This window comes from Gopherus flavomarginatus, chromosome 2 (assembly GCF_025201925.1).
Source record: "Gopherus flavomarginatus isolate rGopFla2 chromosome 2, rGopFla2.mat.asm, whole genome shotgun sequence".
Lineage (NCBI taxonomy): Eukaryota > Metazoa > Chordata > Testudines > Testudinidae > Gopherus > Gopherus flavomarginatus.
In genome coordinates this window covers 116,915,567-116,935,159 of record NC_066618.1, presented here as the reverse complement: position 1 = coordinate 116,935,159, position 19,593 = coordinate 116,915,567, and the positions used below count along the sequence as shown (strand labels likewise).

The 19,593-nt window shown below is 42.1% G+C and overlaps 1 protein-coding gene across 1 annotated transcript in view; it reads left to right on the top strand.

Moving 5' to 3' along the window:
* Window positions 1–14,053, top strand: part of SLC9A3 (solute carrier family 9 member A3) — a 72,308-nt gene extending 58,255 nt beyond the window's left edge. Inside the window, exons 11-16 of the mRNA XM_050938176.1 lie at window positions 1,835–1,950; window positions 6,729–6,858; window positions 7,426–7,602; window positions 8,930–9,005; window positions 11,278–11,385; window positions 13,806–14,053. Coding sequence (XP_050794133.1) covers window positions 1,835–1,950; window positions 6,729–6,858; window positions 7,426–7,602; window positions 8,930–9,005; window positions 11,278–11,385; window positions 13,806–14,053 — 855 coding nt within the window. The remainder of the gene's footprint in view (window positions 1–1,834; window positions 1,951–6,728; window positions 6,859–7,425; window positions 7,603–8,929; window positions 9,006–11,277; window positions 11,386–13,805) is intronic.
* The last annotated feature ends 5,540 nt before the right edge of the window (window positions 14,054–19,593 follow it).

Sequence of the window (19,593 nt, the reverse complement as noted above, 5' to 3'; positions counted from 1 at the left end):
AACATTTCATGCTTCAGTCAGTAATAGCTCTAGCAGTAATATAATTATGAACCTCACATTTAGGTACCTTAAATATCTGATTTCCATTTCACTGTAATATTTATGTAGGTGTTTCTGTTTTCAGATGTCACAGTGATTTTTCTAATGCCATTGAATGGTTCCAAATTGCTTAGAACACAGATGATTATAAATTATGCATAGGTGATTGTACTTCCTAGAACATAGGTTTTCTCCACCATTGTCACGGGTCTCCTGAGTGTCTTTTTCAGCCCCAGTAACTGACCACAGCCACTCCAGGTCTTCTTAACCACCATTGTGCTCTATTATATATTACATTTACAATCAATAGCCAGCTTCCCCACTTGCTTTCTGGGGAAGGGTAACCTAGAAGTACGAACAGCAACCAGTCCTGTCTGCTTGTTCCTTCTTTCAGGCACCCTGCTCTCTTCCCTCCTGTCTGTCTAGCTGCTGAGGATACTTCAGCCCTATTAGCCTCTCAGCTGTATTGCCACTCAGTTAATTTGCCTCCTCTGCCAACTGCTTGTTTTTCAATCAGAGCTCAATTAATATAAACTGGCAGCGATATGAGTGACAGGGTATTGAGTGAACTTTTGGCTCAGCACATCCTGTTACAACCATGTTTAAGCTTTCTTGATTCCTTTTCTGTGCATGGACATGTAAAATGATCATGACAGAGCTATAGCTTACAAAATCACAATACAGTAGCTTCGATCTTAAGAATAATGTACTTCTGTCAGTGGGGGAAATATTTTTCTACAGATGTTCTGTTCACCGCTCATTAAAACATAGAGTCCAGTCCAAGATCTCTGTGCTGCAATTCAAAACCATATGTGGGATTGCCTCTCACTATCAGAGAATTTTTTCTCCTTCTGGGAGCATGACTTCACTCACTATCTACAGTCCATCAGAACAATGAAAATGTCAAGTAGCAGTGGGCACTGGCGATCATGGGAGACAAAAGTTTTGCAGGAATTCACTTTTGTATCACCATGCAGAACTGAAAGCAAAGCTCACCTTTTCAATTTAGCTTTAGTTCCTCGTGCATGCATGCATACATTTCATGACTAACCAAACATTTGCCTCCTTTCTGGGAAGGAAGAAAGAACGATTACTGTCATATCTTGGAAGGTGTTCAGGTAGCACAGATATGGGTGCCAATATAAGAATCTAGATAAGTAGATGTTTACAGGTGGCTAGCAAGGTGTTAGATGAAAAATGTTGCCCAGTATTGGAAGTAACCCTTTATATAGTGGAAAGGGGAATTCAAACTTTTGGTGGCTCTCACTGAGGGCTTTTAGAGGTGCAGGGGTACATTTTGCAGAAGATAAGGAGAAAGCCTAAAATGTCACTTTAAGTCTTCAAATTAGGACTATTAATTGTCATGGCTTTGGGCTGGTCCTCTATACAAGGTTGACTTTTGCCCCAGGGAAATAAACCACATAGAATATCAGGGTTGGAAGGGATCTCAGAAGGTCATCTAGTCCAACCTCCTGCTCAAAGCAGGACCCATCCCCAGACAGATTTTTACCCCAGTTCCCTAAATGGCCCCCTCAAATATTGAACTCACAACCCTGGGTTTAGCAGGCTAGTGCTCAACCCATTGAGCTATCCCCTCCCCATGGAAAAAAAAGACCTTATTCCTGTTACAAAAGAACTAGAGAAAAGTTGTATTTATGGGTTATTTGCCTACAGAAGCTTCAAAAATGATGCATTTTTTTTATATTATACAGTTTAGCCCTTGGTATACCTCTGTTAACATCACTGAAAGCCCTACCGCTAAGCTGTAATGCACGTTATTTCTTTCTGTGAACAGGGAGAGCGTAGAGGTTCCCTGGCTTTTATTCGTTCTTCAAGTACTGACAACATGGTCAATGTGGACTTCAGCACTCCTCGACCAAGTACTGTAGAGGCCTCTGTCTCCTGTTTACTGTAAGTAACTTTTTTTAGGGGCTGTTTTTGTTTAATTTTTGAGTTGTATAGGATTAAATACAAAAAATGAGTGTTTACCCAAGTACAAAATGGGTGGCAAATGCTCCCATGCTGACTTGGTTGCTTTCTCTTCGGAGACTGATAACTGAATGATTTTCAGCAGTGACAGGTACCCCACACTGTTCTTTCTGTGCAAGCCTGTCTTCAGGTAAAAAGCATTACAGAGAAAACAGATTAAAAACAATAAAAGAAGCTACACACATGCTAATAAGGGTTCACTTCAGCCCTAACATGGGCTCTGGCAGGAGCAGTCCTTCAAACCCCCACCCAAGGGGATTCTTTGTGGTTACAAGTTCACCACAGCTTCAGCTCAGAACAGGCCCCCAGTCTTATGGGGCTTCAGCAGGCCTAGTCCTTCCAACTCCTTCCCAAAAGGCTGGGGCTCTCCATGGAGCAGGGGTTCTGTCCATTTGCTGGATCAGGAAGAAGGCCCTGAGCCAATTTACAACCAGACTTTTTATCCAAAAATCCTTTCTTTGTCTTTCTTGGATCATGAAGAATCCACTTTGAACTAGTATATATGCCCCTCTCCAGGAGGTGGCTTCAAAGGCTGATAACAAAGGAAGTACATTAGCATCTTCCTCACAGGTGCTGACTTTCCAAAGTGCCGGGGGGGGGCTTGACCCCTGGCTCTGCCCCAAGGACTCACCTCTGCCCATGCTCCACCCTCACCTCGCCTCTTCCCACCCAGTTCCACGCCCTCCCCCAAGCACACTGTGTCCTCACTCCTCCCTCCTTCCCCCCCAGCACCTCCTGCAAGCCATGAAAGAGCTGATCTCAGCTGGCAGGAGGCGTGGGGAGGGAGGGAGAGGCACTGATCCGTGGGGCCCATCAACGAGTGGGAGACGCTGGGTGGAGTGGGTGGAGCTGATAGAGGAGCTGCCAGTGGGTGCTCAGCACCCACCATTTTTTCCCCATAGATGCTCCAGCCATGGAGCACCCATGAAGTCAGTGCCTATGTTCCTCCTCCTACTAGAGAATACATATAGTTTGATAATAACACATACAGAATTGCATTTTTAATACAATGGACCTACAAAGGTATTCACCCTAATTCAGTGAGGTTTAACCTAATTCAGTAAAGTTTATTTTAATTCCATAAGGTTTTTCCAGGATATTACAAGACATTGTCAGTCTATCAAAGTAGCATATTATACTCGTTACTTATTTCACCAGGTTCAAAGAAGAGTACCCTTCCTCAGGGTTATCTCATTCCTGGGAGTTTAATGGAAAACATTTTATGACATGAACAGAAATATAAAAGTTTACATGTATAACTAGAAAAATGGGAATAGAGAGTATCACATATGTGCAGAAAAATGAATGGCAGTATTTTTTTAAAAAGGGAAGAGTAATTTTTTTACCTTTGTGGAAATCAGAAGCAGCTACATGATTTTACACAAACCTTCCAAACTAAACTCTCCTTTGGTCAGAGACCAAGCATGAAAACTGTATCTCTAAAGGTGAATTTTTCAGAAAGTTCCAGTGTGTAAGAACAGGGGCTTATCATTCATACAGTTTTGCAACCCTCCCTGTAGCCAGAGTCTTGTGTGTTACATGATGCCAGAGCCACAGAATCCACCCTTTACCATGGAATTCTTGTTCAGAATTCATTATTTAAATGTTGTAAAATTTCTTTTTCTTTTTCTTTTTTTAAATTATGAGACATGTTCCCTGGTATGCTCAAGCAGTTTGTGCCACTTCCATTATGTAAAGCAGCTGTAAACTGGGTACAACCTGCCAGTTAAACCAGATTTATGCCACTTGGAATTGCAGAGTGGTGCATAGTTGCAATGTACCAGTAAAGCTGGCCCTATATTTTTAAGAGCCAGCTATTGGTGAAACTAAGACTTTGTCTACACTAGCACTTTTTGTCAGCAAAGCTTTTGTTGGTCGGGGTGTGAAAAAAACATGTTTCACCAACAAAAGCGTCGATGTGGACAGCACTACATCTGTGGGGGATGCTCTCCCACAGAAACATGCTGCTAATAGTGCAGGTTGAAAAATGGTACGCACATTTGCTGAAAAAAGTTAGTGGAAGAAAGTATGGGGGAGAGGGAGGATTCTTTTTAAATGAGAAAGTGGTATTTTCCCTACAATTTAAAAACAGACATTTTTGCAAAATTTTGTAATTGTTGAACATTTTCATTTTGGGAAAAAAGTGGCAAAAATGAAGTTTCCACACAAAAAATCACTGATATTGAAATCCCATGTTTCAATTCAAAACTTTTCATTGAAAAAATGCTAATTGTGTCTAGCTGTTAATGTGCTTATCCCTTAATGCCAAACTGCTTCCCACACCTTGGGCCAGATGCTTCCACCATTACTCGCACTGAACAGCGTCACAGTTTCAGAGTTTAACTGCATCTTTGACACACAAGCACCATGCTCTTATTCGACGGCTCCCACATGAGGCTTCAGGCTCTCAGCCATCATATCTCATGGGTGGAGATCTGCTTCTCTCTCACTCCGGATGAGGGGTGTAGGTTCTTGGTCTTATGCACTTCAGTGTGATTTCCTCAGCAGGTCTGACTGGGGTCAAGCACCTGTGGTTAACCTTTCTCCAGGAGCTACAACAGTGTATACCAGTGACACATCAGCCTTTACAAAACAAAATACGTTTATTGTTAGGGTAAAAGCATTACAGGGAAAACATATAAAAACAATAAAAGTTCCTATATGCAAGGTAACAGTTTACCAGAGGTCACCCATCAGTCTTATGGACCCTAGTAAGCCAAAGCCCTAGTTAGCCAAGGGTTGCTCTGCCCCACCCCTCCCTTGGACAGATGATCGTGTCCGTTTGCTGAAAGAAAAAAAGGCTCTGTGTTAGTTCAAACTCAGCCTTTTTATACCCAAAGCCCTTTTTTTGTTTGGGTCTCTGGGAAACCTAGTTTGAACCAGCATATGCAAACACCCCAGGGGATGGTGTTTCTCTGGAGTTGTTTACAATCCCCAGGGTGATCACCTCATAGTGTTTTTTAGTTCCTGGAGGAGCTGTGGTAACTCTTCCCCATGGAGCAGAACACAATCAGACATAAATATTTCATAAATTTAATATATTGGTCCCCAAAGATGCTGCAAAATCTGTCACAAGTAGGACCTTACTTCTTGAGTAGACCCACTGATTTCAGTGGATCTACTCGAGGCGTACTTGCTCTGAATAAGGATAGTAGAACTTGGCCTCTTCTGTCCCCTCGCCAGCTGCCGAAACCTCCAGCTTCTCCTCTGATATCTTCTGCCCTGCAGTTATGCATTGTCAATACAAATATCTGTGGAATATGAATAATGCGGAGGCAGAGTTAAATTAAAAAAGCATGCAATACTAACATAAACAACACAGAAGAGACTCTGGCAATTGTATTATCTTTTGCATATTTAATTCAACAAAAATCTCCTCATTTGAATATTTCTGGAGTTGCCACCAAATTTTCCATCTGGTGCAAAGGCATGCCACAAAAACTATAGAGCTGTACAGCACAATATTGGTCCAACTTTCTGCGGAGTACGTGGGTCTTGCCTACAGTATTCACCGCTGGGCAAATTCCAGAGGTTTAGTCTCAAGTCGCCTTTTCACCCTTTAGGAAAGAAAAATACACACATTTGTGAAAAACAAATGGCACATAACATTTATTGGAATAAATTTAACTGTGATATAAACAGTGGCATCTGCTATTCATAAGATGCAAATTGGTCTGACCACAGATGTAAGTGGTCAAGTACTACTGAATTTGGTATTCCCCGGGTACAGAAAACGACTGTGACTAATAGCATTGGGATGAATGACCTAGATCAGTGGTTCCCAAACTTTTTTCTGCCAAGGATCCCTTTGGCATCTGACTAAATATCCCAGACCCCTTTCATTGTTTATACATAAGTTTCATGTCATTATTACGCTATTAGTTCAGTTAGTTATGTCACCTCCAAAAATACACACACACGGTTTAGTTCAGTGGTCTCAGGATTCCGGGGGCTCAGTTCCCAGCTTCACTGTAGAGTCCTGAAACCCTTATACATGTATCTTTATCTGAATTTCCGTTTCCCCTAAATAGGGGTATTACTTGTGAGTGTTGTGAGTCTTGACATCTGTGGCAGAAGAAGTACTACTAAACTCTCATAGCGAGTGTGTAGTTCTCAATGGGCAAGTACTAGCATGACCAGAACGCCCCTACCAACATGACCTCTCATGCACAGTATCTGAGAAAAACAGTGTCTTCCATGCAGCAAGTGCCAGAATGCTGTTCCGGCAGGTTCTGGCCCTGTCCCAAGGAACAGACCCTGCATAACCCACAGCAGACCACCCAGAGGTCTGGGACCCCACTGTGTGGGAACCACTGAGCTAAATTAATAGACCTTCCGTCCTGCAGGTGCACAAGGATGAGATGTAACAGGAAAAGAAGGAAACAGGCATAAGTTTATAAGATAAAGCAGATGATCAATCAGTGCTAAATTGTTGCAAGTCGCACTAGTTTGTCATTTACTTGCTTTTCCTGACCAAATTACACCACCACTGATGTCACTGCTGAATCTGCCCAGAGGCTACCACAAGAGTTGTGCCCACTCACTCTAGACTACACTTGACTCATGATGATGTTTACTTGTTTTTATCCCATCCACACTTATCTTCATGTTTAAATATATTGCAGTGCATATATATATAATATATTCCTCCAGTTAGTGATCTAGAAAAATGTTGTATATATTTTAATATTCTGCTTTAGGAGAGAAAAAGCCAGCTCCGTTTGTCTTGATATGCAAGCCTTAGAGCAGAGGAGAAAAAGCATACGAGATACAGAGGATACAGTCACTCACCACACATTGCAGCAGTACCTCTACAAACCCAGACAAGAGGTGAGAGCACAGTTGCAGCTATTACCATGTTTTCGTTTGACAGCCAGAAGAAACAAAATGCAGAAAATTGTTGGGAAACTGAAAATAAAAGGACAAATCTGAAAAATCAATCATTAACTGAAGATGGGCTCTGATCCTGCATACTTTTAATCATGTGAGCAGTCCTTATTATACAAGTAGTCCCATTGATTTCAATGGCACTACTCATGTGAGAGAAGATTGCAGAATTGGGCCCCAGATGTGTTCTGCTGGTTGATTGTTGCTGGTCTGAAAGTTAACTGGCTGGGTGAGGGTGAAATGAAGCATGTGAACGTTAGGAAGACTGAGCTGTTTAATCCAGACCTGTTCTAGCCAGTGTAATTAATCTGAATGACTTTCAATCAATATTTTTCAAATTACCATACTGATAGGTAAGAAGGAAATCATTAACTACCTGGAATCCTGTTAGTGTGTTGACTTGTAATTAATTGTCTTTTTGTAATAGATTGGTTTTGGCAGTTGCCTTGGTGCTGGGCCTCAGTCTGCATTTCTATATAAATAAATGTTTTCTTATCTTCCTGGCTACAGCACATACATCTGTACAGTCGGCACGAGATCATTCAGAATGAAGATGAAAAACAAGACAAGGAGATTTTCCACAGGACAATGAGGAAGCGCTTAGAGTCTTTCAAGAGCACCAAACTAGGAATAAACCAGCCCAAAAAGCTCAACAAAAACCACAAGAGAGACCGGGGCCAAAAAAGGGTAAGGGGACTGCCATTTACCCAGACAAAAGGCCTGGTGCTCTAGAGGATCCATTCCTGAGGAAGCATAGGGTAGTTTCGGCTCCCAGCATCAATCTCTTCCCTGTGGAAACTCCTCAGAGGGAGTTTTGGTGATCGAGACCCAAGCCAGGGGAGAGATCAAAATGTAGGATGAGTCGAGGGGCAGCACTGGAGGTGGCATTATACCTTCACCAATCTTGTGGAATGTACCGATCATTTCCCTCTGCACTGTGGGATCCTTCCTTTGGATGTGAGAGGATTCCAGGTCCAACAACCATGGTGCCAGAAGGAGTGGCTCATGTCTGCATGCATAGGCGCCGACTCCGTGGGTGCTCTGGGGATGGAGCACCCACAGGGAAAATTTAATGGGTTTCTATGAAAGACACTCTTTGCCTATTACTTTTGTGCTAATTTCCTTGCTATGTTGTAGCAGTAAGGAATAGAGCATCACACGTTGACACTGTAGGGAGGCCTGGACTATAAGCTACATTTTCAAAAGTGCTCATAATTAGTGGGTGCTCTGCACCCACCGGCAGCCAAGCTCCCCTTACCCCCTGCCTCAGCCCCTCCTCTTCCCAGCCTCCTCCCCTGAGCATGCCGAGTCCCCACTCCTCTGCCTTCTTCTTAGCATTTCCCACTTGGCCACCACCAAAGAGCTGTTTGACAGCCTTAGCACACTCCAGGAAGGGGGGAGGAGCGGGAGCATGGTGCACTCAGGGGAACAGGTGAGGCTGGGGTGGGGATTTGGGGAAGGAGTTGGAATATTGGCAGGGAGGGGGCGGAGTTGGGGCGGGGACTTTGGGGAAGGGGTTGGAATGGGGGCTGGGAAGGGGTGGGAAGAGGCAGGGAAGGGGCAGGGCCTCATGAAAGGGGTGGAGCGGGGGCTGGGCAGGGGACGCAGGGTGGGGTCGAGCACCCGGGGAAAGAGCGGAAGTTGTCACCTATGTCTCCATGGAAATTGCATGGAGCTCAGGGGGGCTGATGGTGTGAGGAGATGAAACTCCAGCTTCTCCTGCATGGACGAAGGAGGGACAAATCCAACCTGCCCAATGGCAAAAGGAGTAGGGAACTCGGCCACATACCACTAATAGAGTTGTGTGTCTGCACTAACATCAATGGAAGTTCTATGCAAAGACAAAATAAAGGCTTAAAATAGTTAGGCGTGATCACCACTGCATTATTCCAGGATTATGTTGGTGAACTCCATTTGATTGGCAGAAAGCTGGGGAATCAGGCTCTCTGTATCTGCAATGTGTGCTGCATAGCTACCACTGTCTGCGGTAACCTGAAATGTTTTACTTTTTCAGAGAAATAGTAATGCCATACCAAATGGAAAAATACCTTCAGAAAATCCAGTGCAAGATTTTACTTTGAAGGAAAAAGGTAATTGCACTGTCAAACAAGAGTAGTTAACCCAGGGCTGCCCAGAATATTCAGGTGGCCTGGGGTCTTTGGCGGCAGGGGTCCCCGCTTCGGCGGTAATTCGGCAGCGGGGGGTCCTTCCGCTCCAGGACCTGCTGCTGAAGTGCCCTGAAGACCCGCAGCGGGGCCCCCCCACCGCTGAATTACTGCCAAAGACCTGGCACTTCGGCAGTGGGTCCTGCTTCGGCAGTAATTCAGCAGCGGGGCGTCCTTCCGCCGTGGAGCAGAAGGGCCCCCCGCCGCCAAAGACCCGGAGCGGAAGAAGCTCCGAGGGCCCTGGCCCAGCGAGAGTTTTCCAGGTCCCTGGAGCGAGTGAAGGATCCTGCTCCGGGGGCCCCGAAAAAGTCTTGTGGGTGCCCCTATGGGGCCCGGGGCCTGGGGCAAATTGCCCCACTTGCCCCCCACCCCCGCCGGGTGGCCCTGAGTTAACCAGATTTTTTTAATCAGCTTGTATTTTGTTGGAGGAAGAGTGTTCTTGTGAAATTTCATGGCAGGAAAAAAAACTAAGTTGACATTAACAAATGTACTACTACCCATGTCACATTTCCCCCTCTCCTTGCTGAAAACAGATGTGTTTGGAAGGAAGTAATGAACATTAAAAAATTAATACATTTTCATAGACAACTTTAGCCTACTTTATAACTAACATTAACAAAACCAATGTTTAACCCTGAAATCCTAAAAATAATTGGAGGCCACCATAAAGAAGGCCACAACATAGATAAAATCTCAGCTTCTGACTCATGACATGCCTCAGCTAACTATGATAATGGCTTCCTTTGTGATCCCATGGGTATGTACATGCACCCACCATGACTTGCCCAGGCATCTTGTAAATATCAGTACTTTCTCTGAAAGCAGAGCAAGCAGGCTGGAACAGGAGGACAGCATAACATGTACATGAATGGAAAGACAGTATAGCCAAATACTGTGCTGACTTTTACCCTAAATGCAACTGCAGTGACTCCAGCACAGAATTTGGCCTATCGAATCTAACTTTGGGCCTGCTAGCCTTGGCAGTGTCCCTAACAAAATAAGGAAAGAAAAAACCCTGCACTTGTAATTTTGCATTTAAAGAAAAAGATCCTTGGATCTGAGTTTCAGCCATCTCTTTGCAGGTGCTGTTGTCAGTCACAGTAAGTTGTGTCTGATGCCGACTGCCATGGCAAGTTATTATAAGGCATTGAGTTAAATTCTCCCCTCAGTTACCCATGCAACCCCGCTAATTTTAAAGAGGGCTGTGAAGTAGGGGGAAGAGGGGCAGTGTCAGAATTTTCCCCATAGCTTTCAGACAGGAATAGTGTGGGTGTGGGAAGTAGAAACTCTGAGCTCAGGTATTTGCTATCTATCAGTTTATTAGCATTTATTTTTATTGCCAGCAGCAATATAATGGCTGAATAATAATTTTACTTCTATAGCTCCTTTGATCTTAAAGTGTTTCCCAAACATTAACTAATTAGGCCTTCTCCTGTATTAAGGGATTTTCTTTAGAGGGATTGATAAGGGATTTAATGTACGGGGATCATTTCACCGCCACGGATATGGAGCTGCCTCTGGGGGGAAACACAGCAGATGTTTAACCACACACAGCAGCACTACATAGTGGTTTGCGTTGAGGGGTGGGAAAGAAAATCATAGCCACTGCAGAGGGGAGCGTAGAATGGCAGGAATTAATTAACCAAGTCTGACATGATCCAGGGTACCAATGTTAATCCCTTTATGAAAATGCAATGGGATCTTTAATTACCACAAGTTGTCAGCACCTTAATTCTGTATCCCATTTGAAAGAGAGCACCTCTAGCAGCACAGTGACCCCTGACACTATGCTCAGGTTTTCTTTCACCACTGGGTAAGCAGGAAAAGTTGCCACCTTCTGAATCAGCACTTGCTGCAGTCTGTAAGCTTTTCCTGCAGCTCTCCTATCCAAGTACTCATCTAGCCCAATCCTCTTTAGTTTGGAAAAGGGAACATAATTACAGCACAAGATACTGATGCAGGAATGAATCGGAAATCAATTATTAGCGACCTGATAAACTGTACATTAGATATGTACAGAATTTAGTTATAAAGATATGATTGCTTTCAAAACATACATTTACCCAGATTTACATTAAAGATTATCTATATAAATCTTTGATAGCTACACTAGCATCAAGAAGCTACCAAATAACACTTTGGGTCAAATCTTTTAGGAATCTCTAGCGCACACTGATTTTTTTATATTTTTTTCCAGATGTGGAATTTTCTGATCCAGAAGAAAATTATGAATCTCTTCATATGGACAAAGGAGTTGACTTTTTAGCTAATGTCACCAAGCAGAATTGCACAGATGCTACCTCTGGTACGAAAATAGATCATAAATGCAGAATTTTCTTCAATTGCAAAGCAGTTTATTGGATTTTTTGTTAATAGCTTTCTGCTGATGATATTGACAAAGGTTGTGGTCATGACTGCATAACCTGGCTGTGAAATGACTAATCACTTCTAGACACAGAAAAAATTATTCTAAAGTTGTCCTGATTTTCAGTCAGCCAATATTCAGCCATTTTGAATTGATTTCTGCTTTGTCAGGAATACATAGGTTAACTTGACTCAAATATGTTTTCTTCGTTTCCTCTTGATGTGGAATGTCTCTCCCCAAAATTACGGTGTCCTGGGGCCCATAACAGGCAATAGTTAGTCCTGGACCAGTGTAAATATAAGTTCTAATATCATTCTAGTGACCCTGCAGAGCTAGAAGCAGGGTCTTTCCATCACTGGGGTTTCCCAGCTTTCCAGTGGGCCACACAGCTCTTGCTTCCAGCCCTGGAAAGTTCAAAGACATCAAATTTTAAAACCATGACATGTTTATGTCTAGAAGAAGCTATTTTAGGTAATGTTTAAGGTTTTCAAATGTGTTAATTTTCCCTCTCTCTAGTCCTGGTCCAGTAGGACTCACAACATAGTACCGTATATACTCGATCATGAGCCAGTTTGTTTATAAGCCAACCCTCCCAAGATGGATAAGTAAAAATGGAAAATTTTTATAACCTGTTCATAAGCTGACCCTATAATTCAGGGGTCAGAAAACTTTGGCTCTCGGGCCATCAGGATAAGCCGCTGGTGGGCCGAGATGGTTTGTTTACCTCAAGCGTCCGCAGGCACAGAGGTAAACCTAAGTAAACAAAGCGTCCCGGTGCGCCAGCTGCTTTCCCTGATGGGCTGGGACAGCAACTGGTGGGGAAATGTTTTGGGAGAGGAGAAGCAGGTAGTCAGGGGAGTAACCTCTGTGACTACACCCTAGATGACCCCACCCCTAGCCTGGGACCCCCACACACCTCCCATCCCATCCTTTCCCACCTTATTTGGGGAGGGCCAGGGGAGGATGTCTCTGGCCTGGCTGGAGCTGCTCCAACTGGGTGGGCAGCGCGGCCGCAACTTGCTCTGGAGGACCAGACCAGGCGGTGCGGCCGCAGCATGCTCCAGCGGGCCAGGCAGCATGGCCACAGCCTGCTCTGGGGGGTGGGGCCGAGTGGCATGACTGCAGTCTGCCAGCCCCAGAGCTGCAGCGGCTTCAGAGGCTTGGGGGAGAGCAGCATGGCCAGAAGCGGAGAGACCTTGGCCCCGCCTCTTCCCTTCTGGCTCTGCTGGCTGTGCTGCCTCTCCTTGCTCCCTATGTTGGGGGGAGGGGCTGTGTCCCACCTCTCCCTCTCTATACCCATTCATAAGCCGACCCCCTTCTCTGGTGCTTCCCTTTTTTACTAAAAAAATTCAGCTTATGAACAAGTATATATGGTAGTTTGTTTTTTGTAACACATGGCACGTGCAAGCTGTGTAAAGGCGGGGTGTAGTATAATACTTCTATTGGATTCATTTGAATATAACCAAACTCATGCTGATAGAACTGTTCTAATACACCATACCCCGATGGATACTGTGTTAGGGTGCATATGAAGTGACTAATAGTGCTCCAGAAAAGAATTAGGTTTCAAACTGGATCTAGACTGTGGTTTTTTAAATAATATTTTACGGTTCACCATGTGCAGGTTTGATATTTGTTTTAAAAGGGCTTCGTTACCTGTTTCCACACATACAAAAAAGGTACTTTTGACTGTTTGGGCCTGTTTCTCCTCTTGCACACATTACTGTAAGTCCACTGACTTTAGTGGAATTATTGATTTGCAGTATAGTCAGAGGAGAATCAGACCCCTGTCCTGTTATATTCTCTTACTGTCTGGGTTTATACTATAAGTTGTCGGAGACTGGGGAGCCAAATTCACCAGTATCCTCTGACTGCTGTAGTGATGCCAAAAAGCCATAAACCTGTCTTAATGGGCTAGGTAATCCAGGCTTGAATCTCCTTTGCATTACTGGGGTGATGCAAAAGAGCTGGTCAGTCTAGCCCTGGTATCAATCTTTCAAATATGTTTCATTTTTAAATTGATACATTTAAAAAAAAACTAGAACTGAGCACATTTGGTATGACTGGATTTAAATCAATCAGTTCATTTGAATAAATAGGTTTTGCTGTCGACAGAGCCTTCAGCCATAACTGCCAATGAAAGTCAGGTTTTTTGCTGGTTTGTTTGATTTGTTTTTTAATCAACTGAGACTTTTAAAATAGCAAAATGACCAGCAATAACACGGTATGTGAGCAGAAAGCAGAAAAACGGTATTTGTTTATGTTTTATTTCATTATGGCTATATTCCTGGGCTAAACATCCTATATGCTGCCAGTTATTTTATTTTCCAACTGAATTTATCACTCATAAACTTTTGTAGGAATTGATAACCCAGCATTTTCAGCTGATGATGATCAAAGTATCTACATGAAGTTCCCGCCATGGTTAACTGATGAAGATTCTGTAGTACCATCACAAAGGGCCCGAGTACAGTTACCATATTCTCCAAACAACTTCAGACGGCTCACCCCCTTTCGCCTCAGCAATAAGTCTGTAGATTCCTTTTTGCTAGCAGATGGCCCAGAGGAGCGACCCAGAGCTTTCCTCCCAGAAACAACACATATGTAATATTTTAAAATTGACCTTCATTTTTATTTTTAATCAATCTCTCTGTCTTCTCTGGCCTCCTGACAGCTTTCCTTGTCTCTTTTTGTCTTTTTCAAGTATCTTTCTCTTCCTTGATTTTTCTGCATCTGAACATATGCTATTCGGCTCCAGTTTGAAACTGGTACTTTTAAAGAAAGTTGCTTATCTTTAAATATTTAGGGCCAGACTGCTTGCTGGTGTAAATCATCACAGCTGTCTGGTCTACACCAGACCTTTGTTTGGGTTTCAACATTTCTTGTGCTATTTTAAAACCAAAAACATTTCATGCACTTGTAGGTTATGTACTATTTGTTTTTCCTGATTTTACTCTGTTGTATGGCTTAATCAAACTATTTATATTCTGCTACAGGGATGAAACTCCCACTGAAATCACGTCATATGAGACTGAATTCAGATTTAACCTAATATCTCCTAAAGTGATAAACTGTTGTCTCCAGTAACTTCAAGCAGGCATCGTCTTTGTTATGTGTTTGTACAGTGCCTAGCCTAATAAGGATGGAGCATTTAGCCACAACTAATAAATAATACTACTAGCCACAGCAATACATTACTTAAGATAAAGTTTAAAAATCAGGTACAGCTTGCTATAAAAATTGCATCTACTTTATATAGATAGAGATGACTACATAAGGGCAACACCTTGGGGAAGTTAGACCCCAGATTTTTATTAGAGCACTGACGTTCATTTCACCATAAGAATGGCCATATTGGGGCCTATCAATGGTCCACCTTTCCCAATATCCTCTCTTTGGACAGTGGCCAATGCCAAGTGTTTCAGAGATAATGAACAGAACAGGCAGTTATTGACTGATCCATCCCCTGTTGTCCACTCCCAGCTTCTGGCAGTCAGAGGCTAGGGAAACTCAGAGCATGGAGTTGCATATCTGACCATCTTGGCTAATAGCCACTGATGGACCAGTCCTCCAGGAACTTACTTAATTATTTTTGAACTCAGTTTTGGCTTTCATAACATCCTCTGGCAGTGAGTTCCACAGGTTGACTGTGCATTGTGTGAAGAATACATCCTTTTGGTTCTGAGTTAAATTTTAATTTGTGTATTTATGGAAAGCTTTACCTTATTTTTAAACTTTAAGTGATATTTTAATGTAGCTGCTCAATACAGAAAGTTGTTGCCTCTATAGGTTATCAGTTCAAATCTGAATTCAGTCACACGTGAAATGAATATTTTAATCTCACTTTAATCCCCCAACAGAAAATCAGTCCACAGTTTGAGATATTTCTATAACTGCACAGGCATTGCTGTAAATGAGATGGCTCAGGTCACAAGTCAGTCATTATAACACAAACCTAGGGCAATGCAGAGATTTAGCAACAAAGCACAATAAACAAGTGCATGGTCTATGGTGGAATAATTAAGCACAAAGACAACACCTAGTGTCATCTCTGCACCATCAACTGAATTATTTAGACAACTTGAGGGTGCTTCCATCTGAGAAGGGGAGAACCATATTCGAATAAAGTGCTGAGAGTTTATTCAGCTCAGGGTATGGCTGTCACAAATGAGCAGGAAACTTCCTCCTATTAATATTGTCCTGAAAAATGTATGTACATATTTAGAGCCTGACTGACGTGCATTTATTCTAGCTTCATGCCTTTTGAAGTGATTGTTAGCCACCTGAGTTCAAAGGAAACACAGAACGTAAACTTTCCTAGGCTCCGAGCAGTGCAGAAACCTGACTGCAATGGAGTTTCGTAGTCATCTGAAATGAAATAAAAAGAGAGTTATATTTCCCTTTTCTCATGGCTCATATCTTATGAGGAGCAGTGATGCCTTTAGCTAGTTCCAGGTAGTGAAGTACTATGTGTCATTTTTACCAGTGGAGTGGAGTTCAGCTGTCTTTTGGTCTTATATTGTGTTTAGCCAATTTGCAATTATAAGTCTCCTTATTTAAAAAAATAGCCATTTGGGATTACTGCTAGATGAATGAAATAGTACTGGAACTACTGTGTGGATTAAACATAGAATAAATGCTATCCCAGAATTTAAACATATCTCTGACACTCACATTACTTGTTCACATTGGAAGTATCTGAAACTTTCTTTTTCACTGGAAATATTTATGTAGATTGCACAATATTGACTTCTGTCTCTTATGACTTGCTAACCTTCTATTAACCTTTGTCCTTTATTCTATTCTATCACCTTGATTGTTACTGAGTTTATCATTTAGAATAATACAATGGTACACAACAGCTTCTTGTGCAGATAAATTTGTGGGGTATATTTACAGTCACTGCGCTTTGTCTGTGGTTTCCCTCAAGGTTGCAATTGGGAGTGAGTTTGCTGGATAAAAGTAACTTGTCATGTGGGTTAAAACAAGTTTTAAAAAGAGTAAGGTCCAAGCAGCCTCAGCTCTATTGTAAAGATCTTGCAATGATCCTTTTAAATGCATCTTATACTGTACAACATTCCAATGTAAAAATAGCATTGGAACCCAAGGAGCTGATCCTTACAATTCAGAACTCCAAGGGAAAATTGCTTATACAAATAAATACATTTAAATGGCCACAGGATGGCACTGTCTCCTAAGAATTTGGAGCAGGCTGATACAAGCAGCAGAGAATCCTGTGGCACCTTATAGACTAACAGATGTATTGGAGCATGAGCTTTCGTGGGTAAATACCCACTTCATCGGATGCATGTAGTGGAAATTTCCAGGGGCAGGTATATATATGCAAGCAAGAAGCAAGCTAGAGATAACGAGGTTAGTTCAATTAGGGAGGATGAGGCCTGTTCTAGCAGTTGAGGTGTGAAAATCAAGGGAGGAGAAACTAGTTTTGCAGTTGGCAAGACTAACTAGATCCAGACTAACACGGCTACCCCTCTGATACTGAACAGGCTGATGTACTTGACAAACACTGGGCTAAATTCTTTCTTGACTTCCACACTGGGCAATTCCATTAGCTTCACTAGGGTTGTACAGGGTGGGAGTTGGGGCAGAGTTTAACCCACTAACTCTGAGAACAGATTTACCTTCCTAAAGATACATGACCTTCAGCAGAATAGCAACCGCAAAGGGATTGATTTGAAACCAATATTTCAAATGAAAATCAAGTTTGTACAAGAAGTCGATGTTTACATACTTCTGTGTTTATTTTTACCAATGTAGGTGACACCAGCCATAGTGCTGCAGTGACAGGATACTCTTTCTCAGATGAGAAACTGCTGCCTTGGAAACCTGACCAAGCAAAACAAAATGCTTCTGTTTCAGAGAAACCCCTCCACTTCATTCCATCTTGTCTTCAAAGGCCCTGGGCACAAAACTGTTCTTCACTGGAAAACCAAGGAAATACAACTCTTTCTACTATCTCAGAGCACATGACTTCTTATGACCCAAACCTAACAGAAGTCTATTGGAAAGAAGTCTCAGATACGAATAACAAACCACCTGTCAATTCAGGATATTATTCTGAAACTAGCTATGAGCCAGTGAATTCACAAGACAATTCTGTAGATATGCAAGAGAGGCTAGAGGAATCTAACCCTAAGGAGAACCAAGAGAAGAAAACGCTGCTTAACGCACAAGCCCACTACAGATCTGCTGCAGCCAGGCGTGTACAAAGTCGACGCTCTTTTCATAGACCAAAACCTTTGCAACTTCCCAAACTTCAAAAGTTAGCATCTTTTCCGTCAACTTGTCACATCCCTCCACATTCTCTGGAACAAGAAGAAACGCAGCTTTGAGCCTCGACTTACCTAAGAGAAGACAAGTGTAGCAAAAATGGACAAAGTCTTTGGAAAAAGAGGGAGAGAGTGATTGAAACTCAAAGCATTAAGACTTTTTCTAGTACTATTTCAAGAAAGAAAACACTGGGGTCTACTTTTCTGCTGGACATACACCAGTAATTCCTCATTCACATTAAAAGGACTTATGTGGTTGAATCAAACTGATAACTATGCTTCCTTGTTTCATCTAGACTGTTACAAAGATAAATTCTGAGGGCTATAATGAGAATCTTTTCAAAAGGGAAACTGTTTGATGTTGCTTTTCAAATTAAAAATAGTTTTCTTACGTCATATATTTCCATAAAACATCATTAAGGCAATACATTGCATCTGTAACATTAATAATGCAGATCAATATTCATGCTGTGTGAAATTCCTATATATGAGGCCAATGGTTAAATTTCTTGCTTGCTAAATCTATTCTGGTTGAAATAGATTAGTGCCTCTTTATTAAATGTGAAAGCTGAAGAAGAAATATTGTCCTACTGTTGAATTTTTGTATCATTGCGAAAAGCTAATTTAATTGTGGAATTTTGATTCTCTATTGCAGGGATCGGCAACCTTTCAGAAGTTGTGTGCCGAGTCTTCATTTATTCATTCTAATTTAAGGTTTTGCGTGCCAGTAATACATTTTAACGTTTTTAGAAGGTCTCTTTCTATAAGTCTTAATATATAACTAAACTATTGTTGTATGTAAAGTAAATAAGATTTTTAAAATGTTTAAGAAGCTTCATTTAAAATTAAATTAAAATGCAGAGCCCCCCGGACTGGTGGCCAAGACCCAGGCAGTGTGAGTGCCACTGAAAATCAGCTCGCGTGCCCCCTTCGGCATGTGTGCCATAGGTTGCCTACCCCTGCTCTATTGTAAATTCTTGGGATGAAACCTTGGCCCCAGTGAACTGAATGGGAATTTTGCTGTGGAGTTCAATGGGTCCACGATTTCACCCTTGTTATCTTGTTATCTGTTTTAAGTGGTGCTGGGAATTAAAGAATGTACAGAGATAGAATAGAATTCTAATTTACATGGTCGTAAACATCTCATTTATATTCTTAATTAAGCTGCTCTTGTTCAAATAGCCTCAGTCACACAAAAGTGAAGACATAGGTGATTTATTTGGCTACTTAAGTGTCTTCCAAAATATCTGTTAAATCTTCCTATTTATACATAACCCTCTCTGGATATTTTTTTGGAACAGTGATTTTCTCAAATACTGTCATCTTCTGTGTCCTTTGATACATTGCTTAGGTGCCATGATGACTCAGGATGTTGCTATTTCTAAGTACTGTATACCGACACTTTGGCTATCCTGTATGTATATATTTGTAGATGTTCGGAATTTGAGTTTTTATTTTCCATTTTTATGCTAAATGATGATCATTGAGATTCTACCAGATCTCCTCTCCTTACAAACCTGATCCAACCCCCAGTGAAGCCAGTGAAAGTCGTATTAGTCCCTGTATGAAAATGAAGTACAAGTGAAAGGCTCTAAGGACTTTATATTTTCAGGCAAGACTTGAACTAACACTGCATGTCAGGCAGCTCCAGGCTTAGTTTAGCAGCTTCATATACAATTGGTTCCTCTGTGGTGACATTATATTCAGTATAGCCCCAATCTCAAGACTCTGAGGCAGATCCTCAGCCGGTGTAAATAGTCATAGTCCCATGAAGTCAAGTTAACCACACAGGTGCTTTTAAAAATCCTATTAGGCATCTATCTGCATCTTTAGGCACCTAAATTCTTTTAAAAATCTG